Source organism: Eptatretus burgeri, chromosome 15 (assembly GCF_056783735.1).
Source record: "Eptatretus burgeri isolate ZD-2024b chromosome 15, Ebu_testis_v1, whole genome shotgun sequence".
NCBI classification, from domain to species: Eukaryota; Metazoa; Chordata; class Myxini; order Myxiniformes; family Myxinidae; genus Eptatretus; species Eptatretus burgeri.
Window position 1 is genome coordinate 5,290,101 of NC_140975.1, and position 22,702 is coordinate 5,312,802.

Below are 22,702 nucleotides of genomic sequence, written 5' to 3' on the forward strand. Positions count from 1 at the left end.
GGCGAGGACTTGTGGGTTCAAATCCTTCGGAAGTAACTGTATTAAGGATTTCAATTTTTACCTTCATCTCGGGAGAATTACCATGCTGCTTCCGATTTGTCCGTAGAAAGTCCTTCCGGCTCACTAATGAGCTTCAATGAATCTGTAATCCGCTCGCCCCAATCCTCTGCTGTAGTCGAGATGCCACTCCATACTTTCAGGTTGAATTTTAGGACTTTCATGACATTATTCAATGAGCATCAAATTCCACTGTGTATGAAAAGGCAGCATCCTCTGCATCCCCCAAAATGAATGAAATTTGTTGAGGTTGCTTGGTTAAACCACTTGTTTGGCCCAGACGATTGATTCAACCACTGACTGTATTTATGGCTCGTTCATGTCTCGACTCTCCGTGGTTCCTCCTCGCTTGGTGAAGATACTGGAGTGCCTCTTCCGCAAGCAGTGGACCAGGGAGGATGGGCTTGGCATTCTCATCATTTCTCCGACACGAGAACTCGCGTTGCAGACCTACACGTTCCTCTGCAAGGTCGGCAAGAAACACGAATTTTCTGCCGGTCTCGTTATTGGAGGAAAGGTGAGTCGTGTAATTGCAGAGAAATGATCAGATGATGGGTTTTTTTTGTTTATTTGTTTGTTTGTTTGTTTATTTAACGTGATTGTTGTTTGTTGACCTGGAGTTTGAGATCATCAGGTTTGTCGTTCTAAATGCCTGCGTGTTGTTTTGTCATTTCCCATTCCATGTTGCTCTGCCACCTGTGTGGTTAGGACCTAAAGCAGGAAATGAGCTGCATCCATCATACGAACATTGTGATATGTACTCCAGGTCGGCTGCTGCAGCATTTTGACCAGACAACCTATTTCTATGCCTCCAACCTGCTGATGCTTGGTACGCAGGCTTATACGTGTGTGTGTGTGTGTGTGTGTGTGTGTGTGTGTGTGTGTGTGTGTGTGTGTGTGTGTGTGTGTGTGTGTGTGTGTGTGTGTGTGTGTGTGTGTGTGTGTGTGTGTGTGTGTGTGTGTGTGTTGGTTGCTTTCTCCATTTGTGGGTTTCATGAGGTGGACCGAAGTCCTCCCAGGACTCTATGTATCCACCTCCTCTTCGTGAAGGGATCACAGCTCATGGACCAAGCTGTTCAACTTTGTTGTTCTCAGAGTTTTGCTCTGAGGGCTCTTTTCAGGCCTTTGTGTGTGCAGGTGTTCTGACGTGAGTTTTTTACATCCCGATTGGAGGTGACTCGTACTTCCCGTTTCTTGCAAAACCTACACTTGTCCAATGGACTCAGTCCTGCCATTTTTTTTAAAAGCCATTGATGTCGTAGCATTGGTCTTGGGCGTTTATAATGATTCGTTCTCCGTCCCAATTGAGCTGAACTCTTCTAAGCCATTCTAGTGATCCTTCTTTGTCTGTCCCAAATCTGTCCAACTCATTTAAAAAAAAAAAAATATATATATATATTTTTTTTTCCCTGCTCTTTTGTCTTTCTCTCAGTTGCCGGTGTATATCTGTTGGTATTTCATCTTGAATTTACTTTTGTCTGTTTTGAAATCGTTGAGGCTGTATTTGTTGTTATTTCGGTTTGGTGCGTGACATCTTCTGTTCGCACCTGTTTTTGGAAGTTTTTTTGACAAGGTGAGTGAGAGATACCTTTTCTGACTTGTGTTCATGCTTGTTTACAAATTGCATTCGGTAGTCTGTTGAACTGTTCACGTACTCTGCTAAGTCATCATTCTGTGCACTTGATTGAGGTCTGGGTGTGCGCTGCCGCTCGCCACGTCGCCACAGGGCGAATCCCCCTTACCTGTGGCTAATATTTTAAACCATCCATTAGCCACAGTGGCTAATCCATGTTTTAGTGGTTTTTTTTTTTACTGGTTTTAGACGAATTTTGGGTGATTTTAGCACAGAATTCAACCTTCGTTGTATGTTTTGATTACGGGAATCAGGCGTGATTTCGTACAAGCTTACATATACTAACTTTAGTAGTTTTAAACTAGTGTCTAGTAAAAAAAATCGACCGAAATTACGCATGATTCCCATGATTCTCATCTCAAAATTTTACTTTAATTTTTAAATTTTTTTTTTCCGGAATGATTCAGCGCTACTCGGCGCTACATGCTTCGTTGGGTCAGTGGTTGCCAGGTGAGTTTTGACACAATCAGTCGTAGTACCTGTTAGTAGGACGAGTTTGTTTGGATGAGTGAGTTTGATGGTGACTTTGGTTGGATGAGTGAGTTTGACTGGCATGAGGTTGGTCCAATCCTGGTCCACAACCACCCCCATCCCCACTACCACCTACTAAAGGCACAACAACCACACACACACACACACACACATACACACACACACACACACGATCACCACCATCCCTCACAATCACCACCTCCCCTGATGGTCGTTCATTCAACCAATCTCACACGTCAAACTCACTCATCCAACCAATCTGAACAATCCAACTCACTCATCCAACCAACCTCACCCATCAAACTCGCACATCCACCTCAAAATTAACTTATTATTTCATATTGCTAAATAAAAAAACGTTTGAATAAAATATGTGGCTATTTCCTTTCTCCTGTGGCTCATCATTCTAAACCTGGATTAGCCACAGTGGCTAATTCCTTTTGAAAGCCAGAGCACACCCAGGAGGTCCATCAGTGCCAGGTTGACACCTTCTTTCCTCGGCAGGTACATTCTCGGGATGGCCTGATTTTTGTAAGACATTTTGTGGAGAGCGAGGAGTTTCCTTCTTCTGATATCTCGTTTTCTGATTTCCGCTTGTGGCAAGTTTATTATTCCGCAGCTATATTGGAACACAAGTACTGCTCGTTGTTTGTGGCTTTGACTTTGTTCTGTGGGGGGAGGTTTGTTTTCAGGATCACCCTTGTTCTCCACAGGTATTCTTTGTTAATTGTTTTACGCATTTTTTATGACGTATCTGGTGGCCCTTTTCCACACCAAGGTATTTGCATGATGCTTCGTTGTCTAGCTCCTGTATTGTTGTATCTAGGTTGATTTTTATGTTGTGTCTCTCTCTCTCTGTCTGTCTCTCTCTCTCTCTCTCTCTCTGTCTCTCTCTGTCTCTCTCTGTCTCTCTCTCTCTCTCCTTTTTTTTCGCATTTTCACCATCAACACTCGACTCCTTTCCCCCACCTAATTCACTTCTCCTTCTCCAAAGTAAAAAAATGCAGTCATTAACACAGTCAATTCTTTTAACACTCAATTCCCACCCCTCAGTTCGACCCTCGACTCCCTTGCACTCCTCGTCTCCCACGTGCAATCCTCCTTGTTCACACTCTGCCAAGCTTCATACTCTCATTCCGCAAGTACCCTGCCATGCAAGGACAACCCACGAGGGAAAAGTGAACCAAGTCCACAGGCCCAAGGACGAAACGCAGCCCTCCCCGACAAACCCCTCTACCTCTCCGTGGGCCGCGCCGTGTCCACAGGTCCAAGGACGAAAAACAGTCCGCCCCGACGAACCACTCCACTTTACCACGGGCTGAGCCGTGTCCACAGGCGCTAGGTCACGTATCATGTGTCTGATCACATATCAGTGTGTATATGAGATGTACAGGGTGTTCCAAAAAGACTCGGACAACTTTAGTTGTTAATATCTTTCGAACCCCAAATGATACAATAATACCCTTTGGTTTATATGATACAGAAACTCGAATAGTTTTTTTGCACACCATCAATACACTTCAATGTGAGCTCTGTTTATCAAGCACAGGAAATCACGGTGGTGCACGAGTTCTTGCCATGTTCGGCTCAGCGTGTTTGCATCCACCAGTGTGCACGTAGCTGTGATCCGAGAATGAAGATTCTGCAGGTTTGCCACCTTGGTGTTGTAGACAACATATTTGACAAACAAACCCACACAGAAAAAAAAAAAACCAAGGACAAATGTGTCCAAGAGCCGCGTCCTAAAGGCAATAACAACAACAACTCCCGATATTTCGTCACGTGCCTTGATTGAGCCAATAGCGAGACCCGTCATGGAGGCTCCTGTTCATGATGAGAAAATCGTGTATTTACGAAATTACAACACATTACATGGAATAATCTTTAAAGAGTAACGTGAACTTTTTTGAAACTTTAAAGCAAATGCCCGAATATATTTAAAAGTTGATGATAGACGCTCTCAAAAGGCACCGTCTATGCGAGGATGTGTACATGTGTTTATTATTTAAGGAGATCCGGATCCTGTATAGAACAGAGCCGAGTCCTAAAGGTTTTGGCTTCACCAGAAGAAGAAGAAGAAGAAGTAGAAGAAGAAGAAGAAGAAGAACAAGAACAAACAACGCGGAGCTCTTTTAGAGCCAGTGTTCGCTACGCGAGACGCGGCTAAAAATCAAGTGGGATTATGATGTTTGGTATTAGTCAGGGCCAGGCGCTTGGTCCATCTCAGCCAATCGAGCGACCTGGAAATGTTTCATTCAGGACGGCTCGAATGACTAAGGCCCAATGAGGGCGAGCACCGTCCTGTTGAAAAAATGATATCGGGTTGCAGGTCTTCAATCTGTGAGAAGGCGACTCCTTCCAACATGTTGTTCATGTAAATTGTTGAGATCACTGTATCCTCCGAAAAGAAAAATGGACCCACAAAGCAGTCATGGAGAAGGCCACATCACACATTGACCTTTGGATTGTCGCGTCGTACGTGTTCAATAACCACGTGGGGGTTTTCAGAGCCACAGATCCTCACTTTGTGCCGGTTGACCTTCCTCGATACATGAAAGCGAGTTTCGTCTGTGTGACTGAGCATTTCCAAGGCAAACACCTTGTGTTTGGGTCCTTCATTCAGTTTGAGTTCCTGCAGAATCTGCACCTTGCAGACAAAATCCTGTGTGCAGTGGTGGTTGGTCGTCCCAGTTTTCTGGATGCGCGTTGGATTGATTGTTTTTTTTTTTTCTGGGAATTTGTTGAAACGATTCACACACTCGTTCAACATCTGCTGCACTCGTGCTTGGTTGACCGGTACTTTTCTGTTTCTGACGACTTCCAGGCTCCTTAAACCTCTTGTACCACTCTCTGACACGAGTCCGCGATGGTGGATTCCTTCCACACCTTGTCAGGAAATTGCGCCGAACTTGCATGTCGGATCTCGTCTCGATGAACCATTCGATACACTGAGCTTTCTCCCGTGGAGTCCCCATTTTATTTTGCATTAAACTACCAGACCTGAAAATAAGGAAAACCTTTATAAGGAAATACAAGGAAATCCAACACAGGTGGAGGCCATTCAGCTCATCATACCTGCGTGAGTACCACACCAACCCATCCACACGAGAACCAAGAAAGAAAATGGAAAAAAAAAATTCTATTTATTTTATGTTTTTGTATTTTTATTTTGTTTTTCTTCTTCCTCTCAGGGGAGGGGATATGGGCTTGGTTAAAAACACAACATCAATCACACAACCCCCCTTAACGAGACCCCTACCAACAGCACTCCGTACACAATCACCCATCAATACTCAAACTACCTAAAAGTCTTATCAACATCCCCATATCCCTCGATCTCCATATCTTCCAGGTACCTGTCTAATTCTAACTTAAACTTATTGACTGTTTCTGCTGCCACGACCTTTCCAGGGAGACCATTCCATGTATTGACTCTCTGAGTGAAAGTCCCCTACCTTACTACCGTCTTAACTATCCTCTTCTTTACTCTCAGGCTATGGCCCCTGGTCCTATCACTGTCTACTCTTGAATTATTATTCATCTGCACTTATTTTATCGATACCTTTCATGATCTTCAACATCTCCATCATATCATCTGGTAACCTCCTCTTTTCTAGTGTATAAAGCCCTGTCTCCTTCAACCGCTCCTCATAACTTTATGAGTTTCTGCATCATATAAAACTAGAAGGGCACTCTGTGGAGCTGTAATGCCTCCACCGCGTAATGCCTGATCCACGAGAACATATCGGGCCCAATACGTTTTTGAGATATCGTGCTATATATTATTTTTGGCCCTATCTCTAAATGGTGAAGAATCGCTGAAAAAATTCTAGTAGTCGGATCCGGATCTTCATCAAAATCTAATTGGTTTGTCCTTGTCACACACCCAACCTGTCCACAAAATTTAATCCGGATCCGTCCACAACTTTTTTGAGATATCCTGCACACAGAGAAACAAACAAACAGACAGAAGGGGGTGAAAACATAACCTCCTTCACCTTCGGTGGCGGAGGTGAAAACGGTGTTGTCGTGTCATTTGTGGTACTAAATATATTAACAACCAAAGTTGTCCAGATCTTTTTGTAACACGCTGTATCTATAATTTGTCATGTATCATATGTGTATGATCACAATCATGTATGTGTATGTGTAAATCATGATATGTGTGCATGTGTAGCCGCCACCAGTCGTCATCCCCACTCGCGAGTCTCCAAGACTGAACGGAGTCTTCTCTGGTCCTGAAGCATCCACCTTCACCCCAGCAAGGAACCGCGACTCATGGACCAAGCCGTCTCCTTATCCGTGATCCGTTTCGCCCTTCGTCCCCAAAGTGGCGACGATGTAGATCTGAGCGACCTCCCGTGTGGCCTCTGGGTCATGCCCAGTTTCAGTCTCACTAGGCCACGTCCCAAACACATGTCGATCAGCGCAAATCTGGGCACCCACCACGCGGTCCTCTTCCCCACCAAAGCTGCCGTCCTCGGCTCGGTTCTCGCTCCCATGGAAGTCGTTGTATTCGGTGTGATCCTGGATCCCACAGAACTCGGTCCCATGCGGTCGGAACTTGGCAAAAAGGGAGTTGTTAAAGCTCGGGTTTTCATTCTCAGCATGATGGGGTCGGCAAAACCCAACAAGTCACAAGAGGTCAAGCCACGTTCTAAATGCATACCGATCAGCGCGACTCCAGGCGCCACGTGCACGTGGTCTGCCTCACCAAAACCACTCGTCGTGTGTGTGCGCGCGTGTGTTCTTGCATACCGTGCCTACTGCAAGGTACTGATCCACATCGTGTCCCATCAAACATGCTGCTAACACTCACTGGGATTCTTTATCATTGTCTTATTGATGTCTTTCCATTGTGGACTCGTGATGGACTTGTCCAGAACTGGAGATAGATTGCTTGTCTTGCCCTTTTACTGGTTTTAACATTCGAGTAAGTTGTACTTCTCAAACCCCCTACCCCCTCTTGCATGTTATTTCGCTACTTTAAACCTGACGAGATGTCGTCCTCCAATCAAAAACAAGGGTGTCTGCTTTTCTTAGGTTTCCTGAATTATGAGTGCAAGGTGAAAATGCTAGACCTGCCGAGTACGTTAGAAACGGGCCTTTTGGAATGTCACTGCAGCTGATGTTTTGATGTTCAATATTCCGTGCCAGTGCTGGATGAGGCTGACCGCATCCTGGACTTGGGGTTTGCCAGCACCATGAACGCCATCGTTGAGAACCTTCCGAAAGAGCGGCAGACGCTGCTATATTCGGCCACGCAAACCAAATCGGTGCGTGACCTGGCTCGGCTAAGCTTGCATAATCCCGAGTACGTGTGGGTGCACGAGAAGGCCAAGTACAGGTGGGCAACGCAAAGCAAATGCACTGCAATCTGAGTCTAGTGGGGGAAATGTCCGATAAACTGGATTTACAATGAGTATCGGGTGTCCTCGTGGATGGTCCGACTCCATTGGCATCCTGCTGTACGTCATGGAAATGATCGAACGCTCTTTGCACTTGCAGCACACCAGCCACACTGGATCAAAACTATGTCGTGTGTGAGCTCCCTCAGAAGATCAACATGCTCTACTCGTTCCTGCGCAGCCACGTCAAAAAGAAGATCATGGTTTTCTTTACCAGCTGCAAGCAGGTGCGAGTCGGGCATATCAAGATGCTATCGACCGGCAAGGCATTGCCAACTCCGCGAATGTGGTCGTTGTGCGTTTCGTCCGCAGGTGCAGTACCTTTACTACGCGTTTTGCCGCCTGCGTCCGGGCCTTCCGGTCATGGCGCTACACGGTAAACAGCAGCAGATGAAGCGCATCGAGGTGTACCAGGAGTTCTGCCAACGGCCCAATGCAGTGCTGTTTGCTACGGATATCGCAGCCCGTGGCCTCGGTTAGACGCGCCCGTTCCATCAAGTCTTGTGCTTATTTGTCTGCCGGAAGTTTTTCGCTTCATGTTGCTTGATGTCGATTGCATTGAAACGCGAAAGCTTCCTCCCCCTCCTCCCCCCCCCTTTCCCTTCAGATTTTCCTGCTGTAAACTGGGTGCTGCAGTTGGATTGTCCGGAAGATGCGAACACCTACATCCACCGTGCAGGCCGCACTGCCAGGTGAGATGGCGGAGGTTTGCTGGGTGCCGAGTGAGTGTGAATGGCTTTGAATGCCGACGGGTGTTTGTGGTGTTCGGTGAGAGGTGCTTGAGTTTACACTCACCACCACCGATGTATTTCCTGCATCTGATCTCTCCGTCTCGAAAGCATATTCCATGGTGATCGACCCACTTTGAGCGAGCTGTACACTGTTTCTTCCAGAGGAAGATAAAAGGGTGACTCGTTCGTAGCCTATCAGCCTTTTGATTATTTATTTATTTATTTATTTATTTACTTATTTTTGCTCTACATGTCGTGTGCAGATACAAAGAGGGAGGTGAGTCCCTGCTGGTTCTGCTCCCCTCTGAGGAACCTGCCATGGTGACGCAGTTGAAGGATCGTAAAGTTCCCATCAACAAGATTGAGTGAGTGTTTTTGTCCGTGTTTAACGTGACGTCAGAAGCCGTTTATGTGGTGGTCACAGGAGAAACTTCATGTGCGTTTCTCGTGCTTCGGGTAGTCATGTTTTTTTTTTTTTTTTTTTTTTTTTTTTTTAATACACTTCATGACTGGTCTCCTATATCCTCCACCTCTCAGCGTGGGAATTCTTCCACCAGGAAAACCTGCTCTCTCATATTCACAGTTCCATCCCATCATTCTGCTCTTGGTATTCTCAATCTTATGGTGAGGCTGTTGCTCCAAACAAGTTTCATTTTCCTCCTGGAATTCAACCGAAGGCAACCTCAGATCATTCCACAAATCCCGCACCAAGTGTGTGTCCACTCTCAGGAGAGCCAGAAAACAACATCTCTCCAACCTCAAGAATGAACTTTCAAACTTGTCTCCCTCTTCTAACATTTGGCGTCGCCTTGTCAAGTCTGTCTCTCGTGCGTGCTCCCCTTCGATCCCTCCGTCACATCAAATGGCACCACAGCCGACTCTACTCGTGCAAGGCCTTAATGCCTCAATTCTGTGTTTGCTTCAAAATATTGCATCCCGAACCCCTCTCTCTGTACCCATCCTTCCTTGTGGTCGCCAAATGATCCTGAATTCTGTCTTTTGCACCTGAGAGAGTGGAAAAGATCATGGCAACCCTCAACTCTGACTCTGCAACTGGACTGAACAGCATCAGCTCACGTGTCCGAGCAACATCTGCTCTGCCGTTCCTGCACTTCCTCTCTCTGCCCTTTTCAACCTCTCATTTACCGTCGGTCATCTTCCACCTGCTTGGAAATCGGCTGACATCACAGCATTACATTAAAAAGGTGCAAAAACGGATCTCCTCAACTACAGACCAATTAGCGTCCTGTGCTTCCAATCATCAGCAAGGTCATGGAATCCATCATCGCAGTTGATAATAAAATTATCCCTTTTCTCCTACAACCTCATTTCAGATCATCAAATCGGATTCAGACCTGGTTACCCCACCTTGGACCTGCTGCTTCTACTTTTCCAACAATGGATGGAGGCCCTTATTATCGGTCATGAGATCAGGGCCATCTCTCTGGACACATCTCAAGCTTTCGATACAGTCCGGCATCCTGCCTTGCTCTCTCGACTGTCTGCCTATGGAATCCAACGCCAACTCCACTCTTTAATGACCGACTTCCTCCACTCTCATCAACAACATGCGGCTCTCAATGGAACCCTTTTCTCTCCTCTCCCTGTCAAGGCTGGTGTGCCCCAAGGCAGTGTTCTGGCCCCATCTTATTCCTAATGTTCATCAATGATCTCACTAACTCTGGAAAATCCCCTTTATATCTTTGCTGATGACTCCACCCTCTGCCGTGACATCCCTCATCCTTCTGACAGACAGGCAGCAGCCTCTTCCCCTCTCCTCTGATCTTGATAAAAATCACAAACTGCACGCTTGGATGGAGGACACCAGTCATGATGTTTTTTTTTTTTTTAAAGAAAACCCATCCCTCCCTTTTCCAACTGAATTGAATGTCAAGGTCTGAGTTTATATTTTGCTTCAAATTGTCTAAACTCTGCTTTGTTTTTAGCATCCAGTAGGCTCCGTCGGCTCCCCCCAGATATAGATACATTGGTGGGCTCATACTGTTGTATACCAGTATATCGGTATTAAAAACCAAACGAATTTTTCATTTACACACTGTCATTTTTCAAAGTATTCCCACACGGGACCTTGTTTCTCCGTGATGACAACGGTTGTTTTACTTCCAACTTCAACTTGGATGAAAAATGATTTTGTTTTAACGTGACATCAGCAATGATAGTCATACCGGCCTGTGCTGATTATTATCACGGATCGCTGTACCGGTAATCGGCACAGGCCGGTACAACTATCGTGGATCGCCATGCTGGTAAACGACACAGGCCTGTATAACTATTGTGGATCACCGTGCTGGTAATCGACACAGGCCTGAATGACTATTGTGGATCAGGTCAGGTCAGGTATGGGAGCATGTGCCAGAACAGCACGTCGCTGCGTCCACTTTCCGCCGGTACTCCAGGGGCCTCCGTCTGGCCATCCCCCAGGCAGATGCCAGGCCCATCCCCATCTCCTTGAGATGATGGTCAACCTGTTGCAACCATGAGGCACGTGGTCGACTCACTGGCCTCCTCCATTCAGACGCAGACGAGAGTTTCGGCAGGGGCTGCTTGCAGCCTATGTTGATCTCTGTAAAGCGTTCGATTCAGTGAATCGGGATGTCCTCTGGAGGATTCTTGATCTTCGTGGGGTGCCACCAAAACTGATCGATCTGATGTCTGAACTCTACTCTGGTACTGAGAGTGCTGTGAAGTGTGGTGGTACCATCTCTGACTTATTTCCAGTTGTTACTGGAGTTCGTCAGGGATGTGTACTTGCCCCCACACTTTTCAGCACTTGTATGGACTGGATTCTAGGGAGGATGTCAGAGAGATCAAGTTGCGGTGCGTCATTTGGGAATGTCAAGATCTCGGACCTTGACTTTGCAGATGATGCGGTCATCTTTGTGGAGACTTTAGACATCCTCTTGGGGGCCCTCGAGGTGCTGAATGAGGAGTCAGAACCGTTGGGATTACGGGTTTCTTGGGTCAAAACTAAGATCCAGGCTTTCGGTGACATCTTGGATGCTGCTGTCCTGTCTGTGTCTGTTTGTGGTGAGGATGTTGAGGTCGTGGAGAGATTCACTTACCTTGGCAGTGATATTCATGTCTCTGCTGGCTGCGAGTCAGAGGTCAATAGACGTCTGGGTCGGGCCTGGGGAGTCATGGATTCACTGGATCATGGGGTGTGGCGCTGCCGGTACCTGTGCGGGAGGACGAAAGTCCGAGTCTTCAGGTCCTTGGTACTTCCAGTCTTGCTCTATGGGTGCGAGACTTGGACTCTGACCAAGGATCTGAGACGGAGACTTAATTCCTTTGGTACCAGGTGTCTTCGGAGAATCCTTGGCTATCGCTGGTCGGATTTTGTGTCCAACGAGCGGTTGCTGAGAGAGACTCGTTACCTGCATAGTCCGTGAGCGTCGGTTGCGGCTGTATGGACATGTGGCTTGTTTTCCTGACTCTGATCCTGCTCACCAGATTCTCTCAGCGAGTGAGTCTCATTGTGGATCGCCATGCTGGTAAACGACACAGGCCTGTATAACTATTGTGGATCACCGTGCTGGTAATCGGCACAGGCCTGTATGACTATTGTGGATCGCCATGCTGGTAAACGACACAGGCCTGTATAACTATTGTGGATCGCCATGCTGGTAATCAGCACAGGCCTGTATAACTATTGTGGATCACCGTGCTGGTAATCGACACAGGCCGGTACGACTATCGTGGATCGCCGTGCTGTTAATCAGCACAGGCCGGTATGACTATTGTGGATCGCCGTGCTGGTAATCGACACAGGCCGGTATGACTCGTGGATCGCCGTGCTGGTAATCGGCACAGGCCGGTATGACTCGTAGATCGCCGTGCTGGTAATCAGCATATGCTGCTATGACTATCTTGGATCACCGTGCTGGTAATCGTCACAGGCTTTCTAAAACACACCTGATTCATATAAAACTAGAGGGGGAGCACTCGGTAGAGTGCAAAACCTCCGCCGCCAATACTGCTAGGTCACTCAAGTGAACCTGATATCCTAATCATTCAATTTGATCTCAACAGTGCTCACAGAGTTAATGTTTGCAACTTTCCCTTTTAGTTTTAACTTTTACATAGTCAATTCATTCATCATAACTAGATTCTTTGAGACAGAAATTGATTTTACTTGGGTATATCCACCTGAAGTTCCAAAATCAGCTGCAATTATAATTTTGGCATGTTTTTTTGGTTGGAAATCACCTAAAACATGTAGAAATGCAACAAAAAAATCAAATATTTTTTTACAAAATCGTCACCATAGCGGCCATATTGGACTTTGGACCAAGTCCAAAATCTAATGGCATGATCCTTGGACCATACCTAATCCCCCCAACCGAGTTTCGTCGAAATCCGTCAGAGTTTTTCCGTAATACTGTTCACAAACAAACAAACAAACAAGCAGTCATAGACTGGTACTTACGAAATCGTCAACTTGACCTCTGACCTTGTCTAATAAAAGCTGTCTCAAGAGAAGGTAGCGATGCAAACCAGAAGTTTCTACGATGATTCTGTTCCAAACCATCAAAAATTGTAACGTCGACCGAAGCAAAAATCTCCATTTCTCCACGCAATTATTTTATATTATTTTATCAAAGTCACAAAACCGTAATATTCGGCCATCCACCAACAATCTTTACATTTTCCGACCGCTCAGCGAGTCAGGCATGCGACGATAACCTTTATTGGGATTTTTAAAAATGACTTTTAAACACCAGCTTTATCGAAAACACCGTCAGCGCGCACACGGAAAACTTTTACGTGACTCAACGATGCGTCTGCTCGAGCGCACTGCATCACGTGACGACCCGTGACGCGTCGAGTGAAATATTTTTTATACAATCTTAAAACGTCTCCAAAACATCCGATTTTTACCAGAATTTCGACAACCGAGTTTTAAGCGTCCTAAGCGATCGCGAAAAATCGAAGTTAAAACGACCGCGTAACGTCGAGCGAAGCAAAAATACTCCATTTCTCCACATTAATTAACGGAATTATGTTTGACCTCACTGTGACCTTGACCTTTGACCGATTTTGACCAAAATCTAATCAGCGCGAGCCACCACCCTCCTGAATCACGTGGTGTAATTTGACATTGGTAGCTTCTTCCGTTCTCGAGTTATCGTGCATACAAACAAACAAACACACACACACACACACAAACAAACACACAAACAGATGACGAAGTCATCAATACACTTATGAAATCTTTAGATTTCGTAAGTCACAAACAGACAGGGGTGAAAACAGTAACCTCCATCCATCTTCGATGGCGGAGGTTAATAACCAATTTGGCAATTGCTTTAAAAACTGCCACGAGGCCAAAAAATAACACTATTGCTTGTGCGGTGCTCGGGTGCTGAGGGTTAACAGTTAAATATACTGTACCTACTTCCTGGTACATCTTCACGTCATGTGTCATGTGTTCCATTGTTCTCGGTGTAGCCGAGTGCGTCAAAGCTTTTAAAATCATGTCCAGTATTTAAAGATTGTAAACACCTTTTTTCCACTTATTGGTGATATTCCGATTATTTTTAGCCGCATCTCGCGTAGCAAACGCTGGCTCTAAGAGAGCTCCGCGTTGTGCTTGTTCTTCTTCTTTTTGTTCTTCTTTTTGTTCTTCTTGTTGTTCTTTTTGTTCTTCTTTTTGTTCTTCTTTTTGTTCTTCTTTTTGTTTTGGTTCTTCTTGTTCTTCTTGTTCTTCTTGTTCTTCTTGTTCTTCTTGTTCTTCTTCTGACAAAACATCGAGGACTCGGCTCTTTTATATACAGGATCCGGATCTCCTTAAATACTAACCACATGTACACATCCTCGCATTGAGGGCGCCTTTTGAGAGCGTCCATCATCAACTTTTAAATATATTCGGACATTTGCTTTAAAGTTTCGAAAAGTTCACGTTACTATTTTAAGATTATTCCATTTAATGTGTTGTAAATTCGTAAATACACGCTTTTCTCGTCATAAACAGGAGCCTCCATGACTGGTCTCGCTATTGGCTCCATCAAGGCACGTGACAAAATATCGGAAGTTGTTGTTATTGCCTTTAGGACGCGGCTCTTGGACACATTTGTCCTTGTTATCATACCGATTATTATTATATATAATATCTTCTTCTTTCGGCAGCTCTCGTTAGGGGTCGCTACAGCGGATCATCCGGTATGATCCGCATAGTGATTTGGCACATGTTTTATGCCGGATGCCCTTCCTGACGCAACCCTGGTCGCCTCTTACGACACAGGGATATGGTACACCTATTTTAACCGGGGTATACACTGGGCCCAGTACACTGGTACTCACTTTGCCGACCTCGGAAGGATGACAGGCTGAGTCAACCTCCTGGTGTGTATTAATTCAAGCGGCCAACAGGGCTTGAACTCAGGACCTTTTGGATCCCAAGCTGCTACCCCAACCACTACGCCAACACCAGGCTTTAATATATATATATATATATATATATATATATATATATATATATATATATATATATATATATTTTGTGGTATGTTGAAAATTCCATGACTGCTATATCGACATGGAAAATGACACCAGAAAAAATCACCGGACCCTGGGATCCATTTCCTAAAAATGAGTCATATTTAACGGAAGGAAAACAAAAGCTGTTTTCCTTCCCCGTGGGTTGATGTGCAGCAGGGGTTTGTGTGGGTTGCAGCAGAGGATGTGAGTGTGGGTGTGTTGGGGCAGGGATGTGTGGGTGGCTACTGAGCGGGGGGTGTGGGTGACTGCCGAGCGGGGGAGTGTGGGTGTGCGGGTGGCAGGGGAGCAGGTGGAGGTGTGGGAACAAGGTTGAGTGGTTGGCTGTGGGACAGGGGAGTGCATGTTGTGGGTGTCTGTTGTGTATGTGAGTGTGCGGGGAGTGTGCGGGGAAGGGGAGTACGGCCACTTTCAGGTGTTGCAGGCACGGAGTTGTGGGTGGTTCCAGGGAGGAACGTGCAGGTATTTGCACACCGGAACAGTGATGCTATTAAAATGGACACTTTTCCAGCACGAAGTGTTCTAATTTATTGAGCTGTGCTTTTGTTTGATCATTTTTACTTTTACTGAATGCAAACTCTTGTTTGGTTCATCACTAACTTTGCATTTCCTTCTTCTTGCCAATTTTATGTGTGCCCCAGAATTGTGCCTGTTACGGCAGCAGGTGGAGGTGTGCTCTTGTTGCATTCTTAAGGTAGCAGGTGTAGGTGTGTCCTCGATCTGTTTTTGCTTTTGGTGCAGTCGATGATGTGTGTTTCAGGTGTTTTTGTTTTGACGCCGAGAATAATTATACACTTAATATCTGGGTGAAAAGGCACCAAGAGTCAGTGTGCTTTCGATGTTCTTGTTAAAACAGCAGCTGTGGAGGTATACACAGTGTACTCGATCTGTTATTGTTAAACTAGCAAGTTGAGAGGGCACCAGGTGGAGGTATACACAGTGTACTCGATCTGTTATTGTTAAGCTAGCAGGTTGAGAGGGCACCAGGTGGAGGTATACACAGTGTACTCGATCTGTTATTGTTAAACTAGCAAGTTGAGAGGGCACCAGGTGGAGGTATACACAGTGTACTCGATCTGTTATTGTTAAACTAGCAAGTTGAGAGGGCACCAGGTGAAGGTATGCACAGTGTACTCGATCTGTTATTGTTAAACTAGCAAGTTGAGAGGGCACCAGGTGGAGGTATGCACAGTGTACTCGATCTGTTATTGTTAAACTAGCAAGTTGAGAGGGCACCAGGTGGAGGTATACACAGTGTACTCGATCTGTTATTGTTAAGCTAGCAAGTTGAGAGGGCACCAGGTGGAGGTATACACAGTGTACTCGATCTGTTATTGTTAAGCTAGCAAGTTGAGAGGGCACCAGGTGGAGGTATGCACAGTGTACTCGATCTGTTATTGTTAAGCTAGCAAGTTGAGAGGGCACCAGGTGGAGGTATACACAGTGTACTCGATCTGTTATTGTTAAACTAGCAAGTTGAGAGGGCACCAGGTGGAGGTATACACAGTGTACTCGATCTGTTATTGTTAAGCTAGCAAGTTGAGAGGGCACCAGGTGGAGGTATACACAGTGTACTCGATCTGTTATTGTTAAGCTAGCAAGTTGAGAGGGCACCAGGTGGAGGTATGCACAGTGTACTCGATCTGTTATTGTTAAGCTAGCAAGTTGAGAGGGCACCAGGTGGAGGTATGCACAGTGTACTCGATCTGTTATTGTTAAGCTAGCAAGTTGAGAGGGCACCAGGTGGAGGTATACACAGTGTACTCGATCTGTTATTGTTAAACTAGCAAGTTGAGAGGGCACCAGGTGGAGGTATACACAGTGTACTCGATCTGTTATTGTTAAGCTAGCAGGTTGAGAGGGCACCAAGTGGAGGTATGCACAGTGTACTCGATCTGTTATTGTTAAACTAGCAAGTTGAGAGGGCACCAGGTGGAGGTATGCACAGTGTACTCGATCTGTTATTGTTAAACGAGCAAGTTGAGAGGGCACCAGATGGAGGTATACACAGTGTACTCGATCTGTTATTGTTAAGCTAGCAGGTTGAGAAGGCACTAGGTGGAGGTATGCACAGTGTACTAGATCTGTTATTGTTAAGCTAGCAGGTTGAGAGGGCACCAGGTGGAGGTATGCACAGTGTACTAGATCTGTTATTGTTAAGCTAGCAGGTTGAGAGGGCACCAGGTGGAGGTATGCACAGTGTACTAGATCTGTTATTGTTAAGCTAGCAGGTTGAGAGGGCACCAGGTGGAGGTATGCACAGTGTACTAGATCTGTTATTGTTAAGCTAGCAGGTTGAGAGGGCACCAGGTGGAGGTATGCACAGTGTACTCGATCTGTTATTGTTAAACTAGCAAGTTGAGAGGGCACCAGGTGAAGGTATGCACAGTGTACTCGATCTGTTATTGTTAAACTAGCAAGTTGAGAGGGCACCAGGTGAAGGTATGCACTGGATCTGTTATTGTTAAGCTTGCAGGTTGAGAGGGCAACAGGTGGAGGTTGGCTTCTGTTGACATCCATTTTGAAGTACCTGGTTGAGGTGTGCATTGGAGGTAAATGGAAATTATAGGTGGAGGTGTGATCTTCTCGTGTGCTCGATTATAAAACACATTGCTTGATTTGGCACCTGGTGTTGGTGTACCTGAAAAAGCCACCAGGTGGCACTCCAACTTTTAATTTTTTTTATTTCACTTTGTGTGACTTTTCTTCCAGAAAGGATGACTGCTAGAATTGAGTTATTTTCATGGGGTTTGGAATATCCCCTTACAATGGGAGTGGTGCTACATGATACGTACCATACAGAGAGAATTGGGGGTTCTGCCCATCCTGAACCCCCCCCACCCCCCGGGCTGAATTGTGAAAACCTTCGTGTACATGCTCTGAGTACAACCACCAGTTCCAACTCATTCTGTCCAGCAGTTCAGGAGTGCTTGTGACACACACACACACACACACACACACACACACACACACACACACACACACACACACACACACACACACACACACACACACACACACACACACACACACACACACACAAACACACACACACACACATACACATACACATACACATACACATACACATACACATACACATACACATACACATACACATACACATACACATACACATACACATACACACACACACACCCCTCCAATTGTGGTATGATATATGCACTCTCTTCACAATCCATGAAATCTCAGTTATTCCTTATTAACCTTCAGTTTACATGCATGTTGTCACGTGTTATTTAAATGTCTGCCAGGCAAACATCTCTGGCATTTGGTTAAACTAGTTTGTTCCATTTTTCAAAGAATTTATATAATCCTTAACTAAAATGAGCATGCAGTCATGTTATAATCCGTCAGGATAACACAATATAATCAGTCAGGGTGGTGCTGAGGTATCGTCCACCAGACGGCGGTCTCCTTGGGTTAACCTGAGGTGGTCCCTTCGGGTGGGTGCCTGGAATATCCTATCCCTAAGAGAGGATGATCACCTGTCTCTGTTATCATCCGAGCATTTGGACATCGGTATTGCAGCACTCTCTGAAGTTCGGACACCGGATTGCGGCGAGATCATGGCGGGTGGTTACACCTACTATTAAGCAGATCACTCTGATGGTTACCATGTCCAAGGAGTTGCTGTAGCTGTGTCCAATAAGCTGACTCCAATGATAATTGAGGTATCACCGGTCAACGAGTGCATTATGAGACTGAGGATCCATCACTCCTTAGGTGTCATTTCCTGAGTCTCTGTTTATGGGATTGAGGTGAGTAACCTCACCATGAAGGACACATTCTATGCCATGCTCAAGTCTGTGGTTGATCAGTGCCCCAGGCGAGATACTCTTCTCGTCTTGGGGGATTTCAATGCATCGACTGGAACTGAAAGGGATGGTTATGAGACATGTGTTGGTCCCCATGGGTCAGGAACTATGAACCAGAATAGCACTAAGTTCCTTGACTTTACAAGAAGTCATGGACTTAGGGTGGCTGGTTCATGGTTTCAGCGCCCACAAGCTCATCGCTGGACTTGGTATTCCAACGCTGGCAGTGTGGCAAAGGAGATTGACCATGTCCTCATTGATGGTCGCTGGAGGATGATCCAGAACTGCAGGGTCGACCGGAGTGCTCAGTTCCTCAATACTGACCATCGGCTTGTTGTAGCAACTCTGAAGTTGCAGCTTAAATCCAGGAGAATGGTACCATCCCAGCCAAGGCTGGATGTTGGCAAGCTCAAGGATGAAAGGGTAGCTGAGGAGTTTGCGAACAGGCTGAGTTTGGATTTGTGGGGTCTCGGTGCTTTGGGAGGTCCTGAAGAGTTGTGGATTACCTTCAAGACCATCATCCTTTATGTTGCCGGGAGATGCCTTGGAACTCAGTGAAGGATGACGGAGAATTTTGTCTCAAGGGACACTGGATACCATTGACCAAAGTTGCAGGGCCAGGCTGAATGGCAGAGCTGAGCTGTTCAGGGAGTGGACAAGGGTGGACAAGGGTGGACAAGGAGGCCAATGTGGCCTATATATTATTATATATATATATATTTTTATATACGTCATGACTGGTGTCCTTATCCACACGTGCGGTTTGTGATTTTATCAAGATCCGACGAGAGGGGAAGAAGCTGCTGCCTTTCTGTCAGAAGGATCGCTAAGGGTGGACAAGGAGGCCTATGTGTGAGGAATCTGTGAGGGTGTAGAGCATCACCTGTGGACAGGTGATTCTCGTCCTGCTTTCAGGGGAATTCACACATTGCGTTCATCCAAGCCCATCCCTCGGTGTACTGCAGTTAGAGCAGAGGGTGGTGGGCTATTGACAGAGAAGTCCGAAGTGAAGGCCCTCTGGGCCGGTTACATTGAATGGTTGTACCAGGCTGATCCACCAGCTGTCGAGTTGGACGTCAGGGGTTTTACAATAACTGTTGCTGACCCTCCAATCAACTGTGATCCACCTTCGTTTGTGGAAACACAGGCTGCGATGAACCAGTTGAAATGGGATGAAGCTCCAGGGATCTGTGGCATCCATGTTGAACTTCTCAAGGCTAGTGGAAATGCTGCACTCGTGTGGTTGCATGCAGTTTTGTGATCTGCCTGGAACACAGGCATCATCCCAACTGACTGGAAGAGGGTCTTGTTGTCCCTTGGAAAGGGAAGGGTGATTGCCAAGACTGCACAACTACCAAGGGGTGATGTTGCTCTCAGTGCCGGGCAAAGTTTTTGCTCGGATAATTCTTGAGAGGGTTTGCCACCATCTGCTTGAGCACCAGCGTCCAAAGTAGTCAGGCTTTACACCAAAGAGGTCAACGATTGACCGTATCCTTGCTCTTCGTGTCCTCACCGAACGCAGACGAGAGTTTCGGCAGGGGCTGCTTGCAGCCTGTGTTGATCTCTGTAAAGCATTCGATTCAGTGAATCGGGATGTCCTCTGGAGGATTCTTGGTCTTCGTGGGGTGCCACCAAAACTGATCGATCTGATGTCTCAACTATACTCTGGTACTGAGAGTGCTGTGAGTTGTCATGGTACCATCTCTGACTTATTTCCAGTTGTTACTGGAGTTCGTCAGGTGTGTGTACTGGCACCCACACTTTTCAGCACTTGTATGGACTGGATTTTAGGGAGGATGTCGGAGAGATCAAGCTGTGGTGCATCGTTTGGGAATGTCAAGATCTCTGACCTTGATTTCGCAGATGATGCAGTCGTCTTTGCGGAGACTTTAGACATCCTTTTGGGGGCCCTCGACGTGCTGAATGAGGAGTCTGAGCCACTGGGATTACGGGTTTCTTGGGTCAAAACTAAGATCCCGGCTTTCGATGACATCTTGGATGCTCTAATCTTGTCTGTACCTGTTTGTGGTGAGGATGTTGTGGTCAGGGAGAGATTCACTTACCTTGGCAGTGATATTCATGTCTCTGCTGGCTGTGAGTCAGAGGTCAATAGACGTCTGGGTCGGGCCTGGGGAGTCATGGATTCACTGAATCATGGGGTGTGGAGCTGCCGGTACCTGTGTGGGAGGACGAAATTCCGAGTCTTGAGGTCCTTGGTGCTTCCAGTCTTGCTCTATGGATGTGAGACTTGGACTCTGACCAAGTTTCTGAGATGGAGACTTAATTCCTTTGGTACCAGGTCTCTTTGGAGAATCCTTGGCTATCACTGGTCAGACTTTGTGTCCAAGCAGTGGTTGCTGAGAGACTCAAATGAGATTTGTTTCCTGCATAGTCCGTGAACATCAGCCTCGGCTGTATGGACATGTAGCTCGTTTTCCTGACACTGATCCCGCTCACCAGATTCTTTCAGCGAGGGAGTATCGTGAGTGGAGGAGGCCAATGGGCTGACCATGTGCCTCGTGGTTGCAACAGGTTGATCGGCATCTCAAGGAGATGGGGATGGTCAAACAGAGGCCCCTGGAGTACCGGCGGAAAGTGGACGTAGCGACGCGCTGCTCCAATGCATGCTCCCATAGCTGACCTAACCTGGTACCCAAGCTCAGGTTATGGGCACAACTCCTCCCACCCCTGTAAGGCAATTGTGTGTGTGTGTGTGTGTGTGTGTGTGTGTGTGTGTGTGTGTGTGTGTGTCTATATATTGAAATACATATATATATATATATATATATATATATTTATATGTATCTGTTTAGTTTTTTTCATATATTTACCATACCAGTCAAAGGTTTGGACACACCAACTCATTTAAGGGTTTTTCTTTATTTTTACTCTTTTCTACATTGTAGAATTAATCGTTAAGACATCAAAACTATGAAATAACACATGGACACATAACATATGAATGCCACAGACCCCAGGAGCTTTACCCCATTTCAACCGGTTCACCGCAGTCTGTGCTTCCAAAAACGAAGGTGGACCACAGTTTATTGGAGGGTTAACAATCGGGATAGTAACACCCCTGACATTCAACTCAACAGCTGGTGGATCAGCCTGGTACAACCGCTCAAACTAACCGGCCCAGCGGGCCTTCACTTCGGACACCTCTGTCAAGAGCCGACCACCCTCTGCTCTCACTGCAGTACACTGAGGGATGGGCTTGGAGGAACGCAATGTGTGAATTCCCCTGTAAGCGGGACGAGAATCACTTGACCACAGGTGATGCTCTACACCCTCACAGATTCCTCGCACATAGGCCTCCTTGTCCACCCTCAGTGCACGTACAGTTTTACGCCTCAGCTCCCTGAACAGCTCAGCTCTGCCATTCAGCCTGGCCCTGCGACTCTGGTTAATGGTATCCAGTGTCCCTTGAGAGACAAAATTCTTCTTTGCCCTACGGTGAGTTCCAAGACATCCACCGGAAACATCAAGGACGGTGGTCTGGAAGGCGCTCCACAACTCTTCAGGACCTCCCAAAGCACCCAGACCTCCCAAATCTCTACTCTGCTTGTTCGCAAACTCCTCAGCTACCCTCTCATCCTTGAGCTTGCCAACATCCAGCCGAGGCTGGGATGGTTCCATTATCTTGGATTTAAGGTGCAACTTCAGAGTTGTTACAACAAGCCGGTGGTCAGCATTGAGGAACTGGGCACTCCGGTGGACCCTGCAGTTCTGGATCATCCTCTAGCGACCATCAATGAGGACATGGTCAATCTCCTTTGCCACACCGCCAGCGTTGGAATACCAAGTCCAGCGATGAGCTTGTGGACGCTGAAACCATGAACCGGCCACCCGAAGTCCATGACTTCTTGCAACGTCAAGGAACTTAGTGCTATTCTGATTCATAGTTCCTGACCCATGGGGACCAACACACATCTCATAACCATCCCTATCAGTTCCAGTCGATGCATTGAAATCCCCCAAGACTAGAAGTGTATCTTGTCTGGGGCACTGATCAACCACAGACTT

At 46.3% G+C, this 22,702-nt stretch overlaps 1 protein-coding gene and 1 long non-coding RNA gene across 3 annotated transcripts in view; both read left to right on the forward strand.

The window, feature by feature from the left end:
- Window positions 1–361: 361 nt before the first annotated feature.
- DDX10 (DEAD-box helicase 10) overlaps window positions 362–22,702 on the forward strand; it is a 66,723-nt gene continuing 44,382 nt past the window's right edge. For both annotated transcript variants that reach the window (XM_085857750.1, XM_085857751.1), the window contains exons 1-7: window positions 362–574; window positions 766–886; window positions 7,340–7,529; window positions 7,691–7,817; window positions 7,903–8,065; window positions 8,198–8,282; window positions 8,585–8,686. In XM_085857750.1, the coding sequence (XP_085713876.1) occupies window positions 377–574; window positions 766–886; window positions 7,340–7,529; window positions 7,691–7,817; window positions 7,903–8,065; window positions 8,198–8,282; window positions 8,585–8,686 (986 nt within the window). In that variant the 5' untranslated portion in view covers window positions 362–376. The remainder of the gene's footprint in view (window positions 575–765; window positions 887–7,339; window positions 7,530–7,690; window positions 7,818–7,902; window positions 8,066–8,197; window positions 8,283–8,584; window positions 8,687–22,702) is intronic.
- Window positions 15,273–17,891, forward strand: LOC147011385 (uncharacterized). Its single transcript, XR_015051830.1, has 2 exons — window positions 15,273–15,507; window positions 15,957–17,891. It is a non-coding gene; the product is annotated as an uncharacterized LOC147011385 (long non-coding RNA).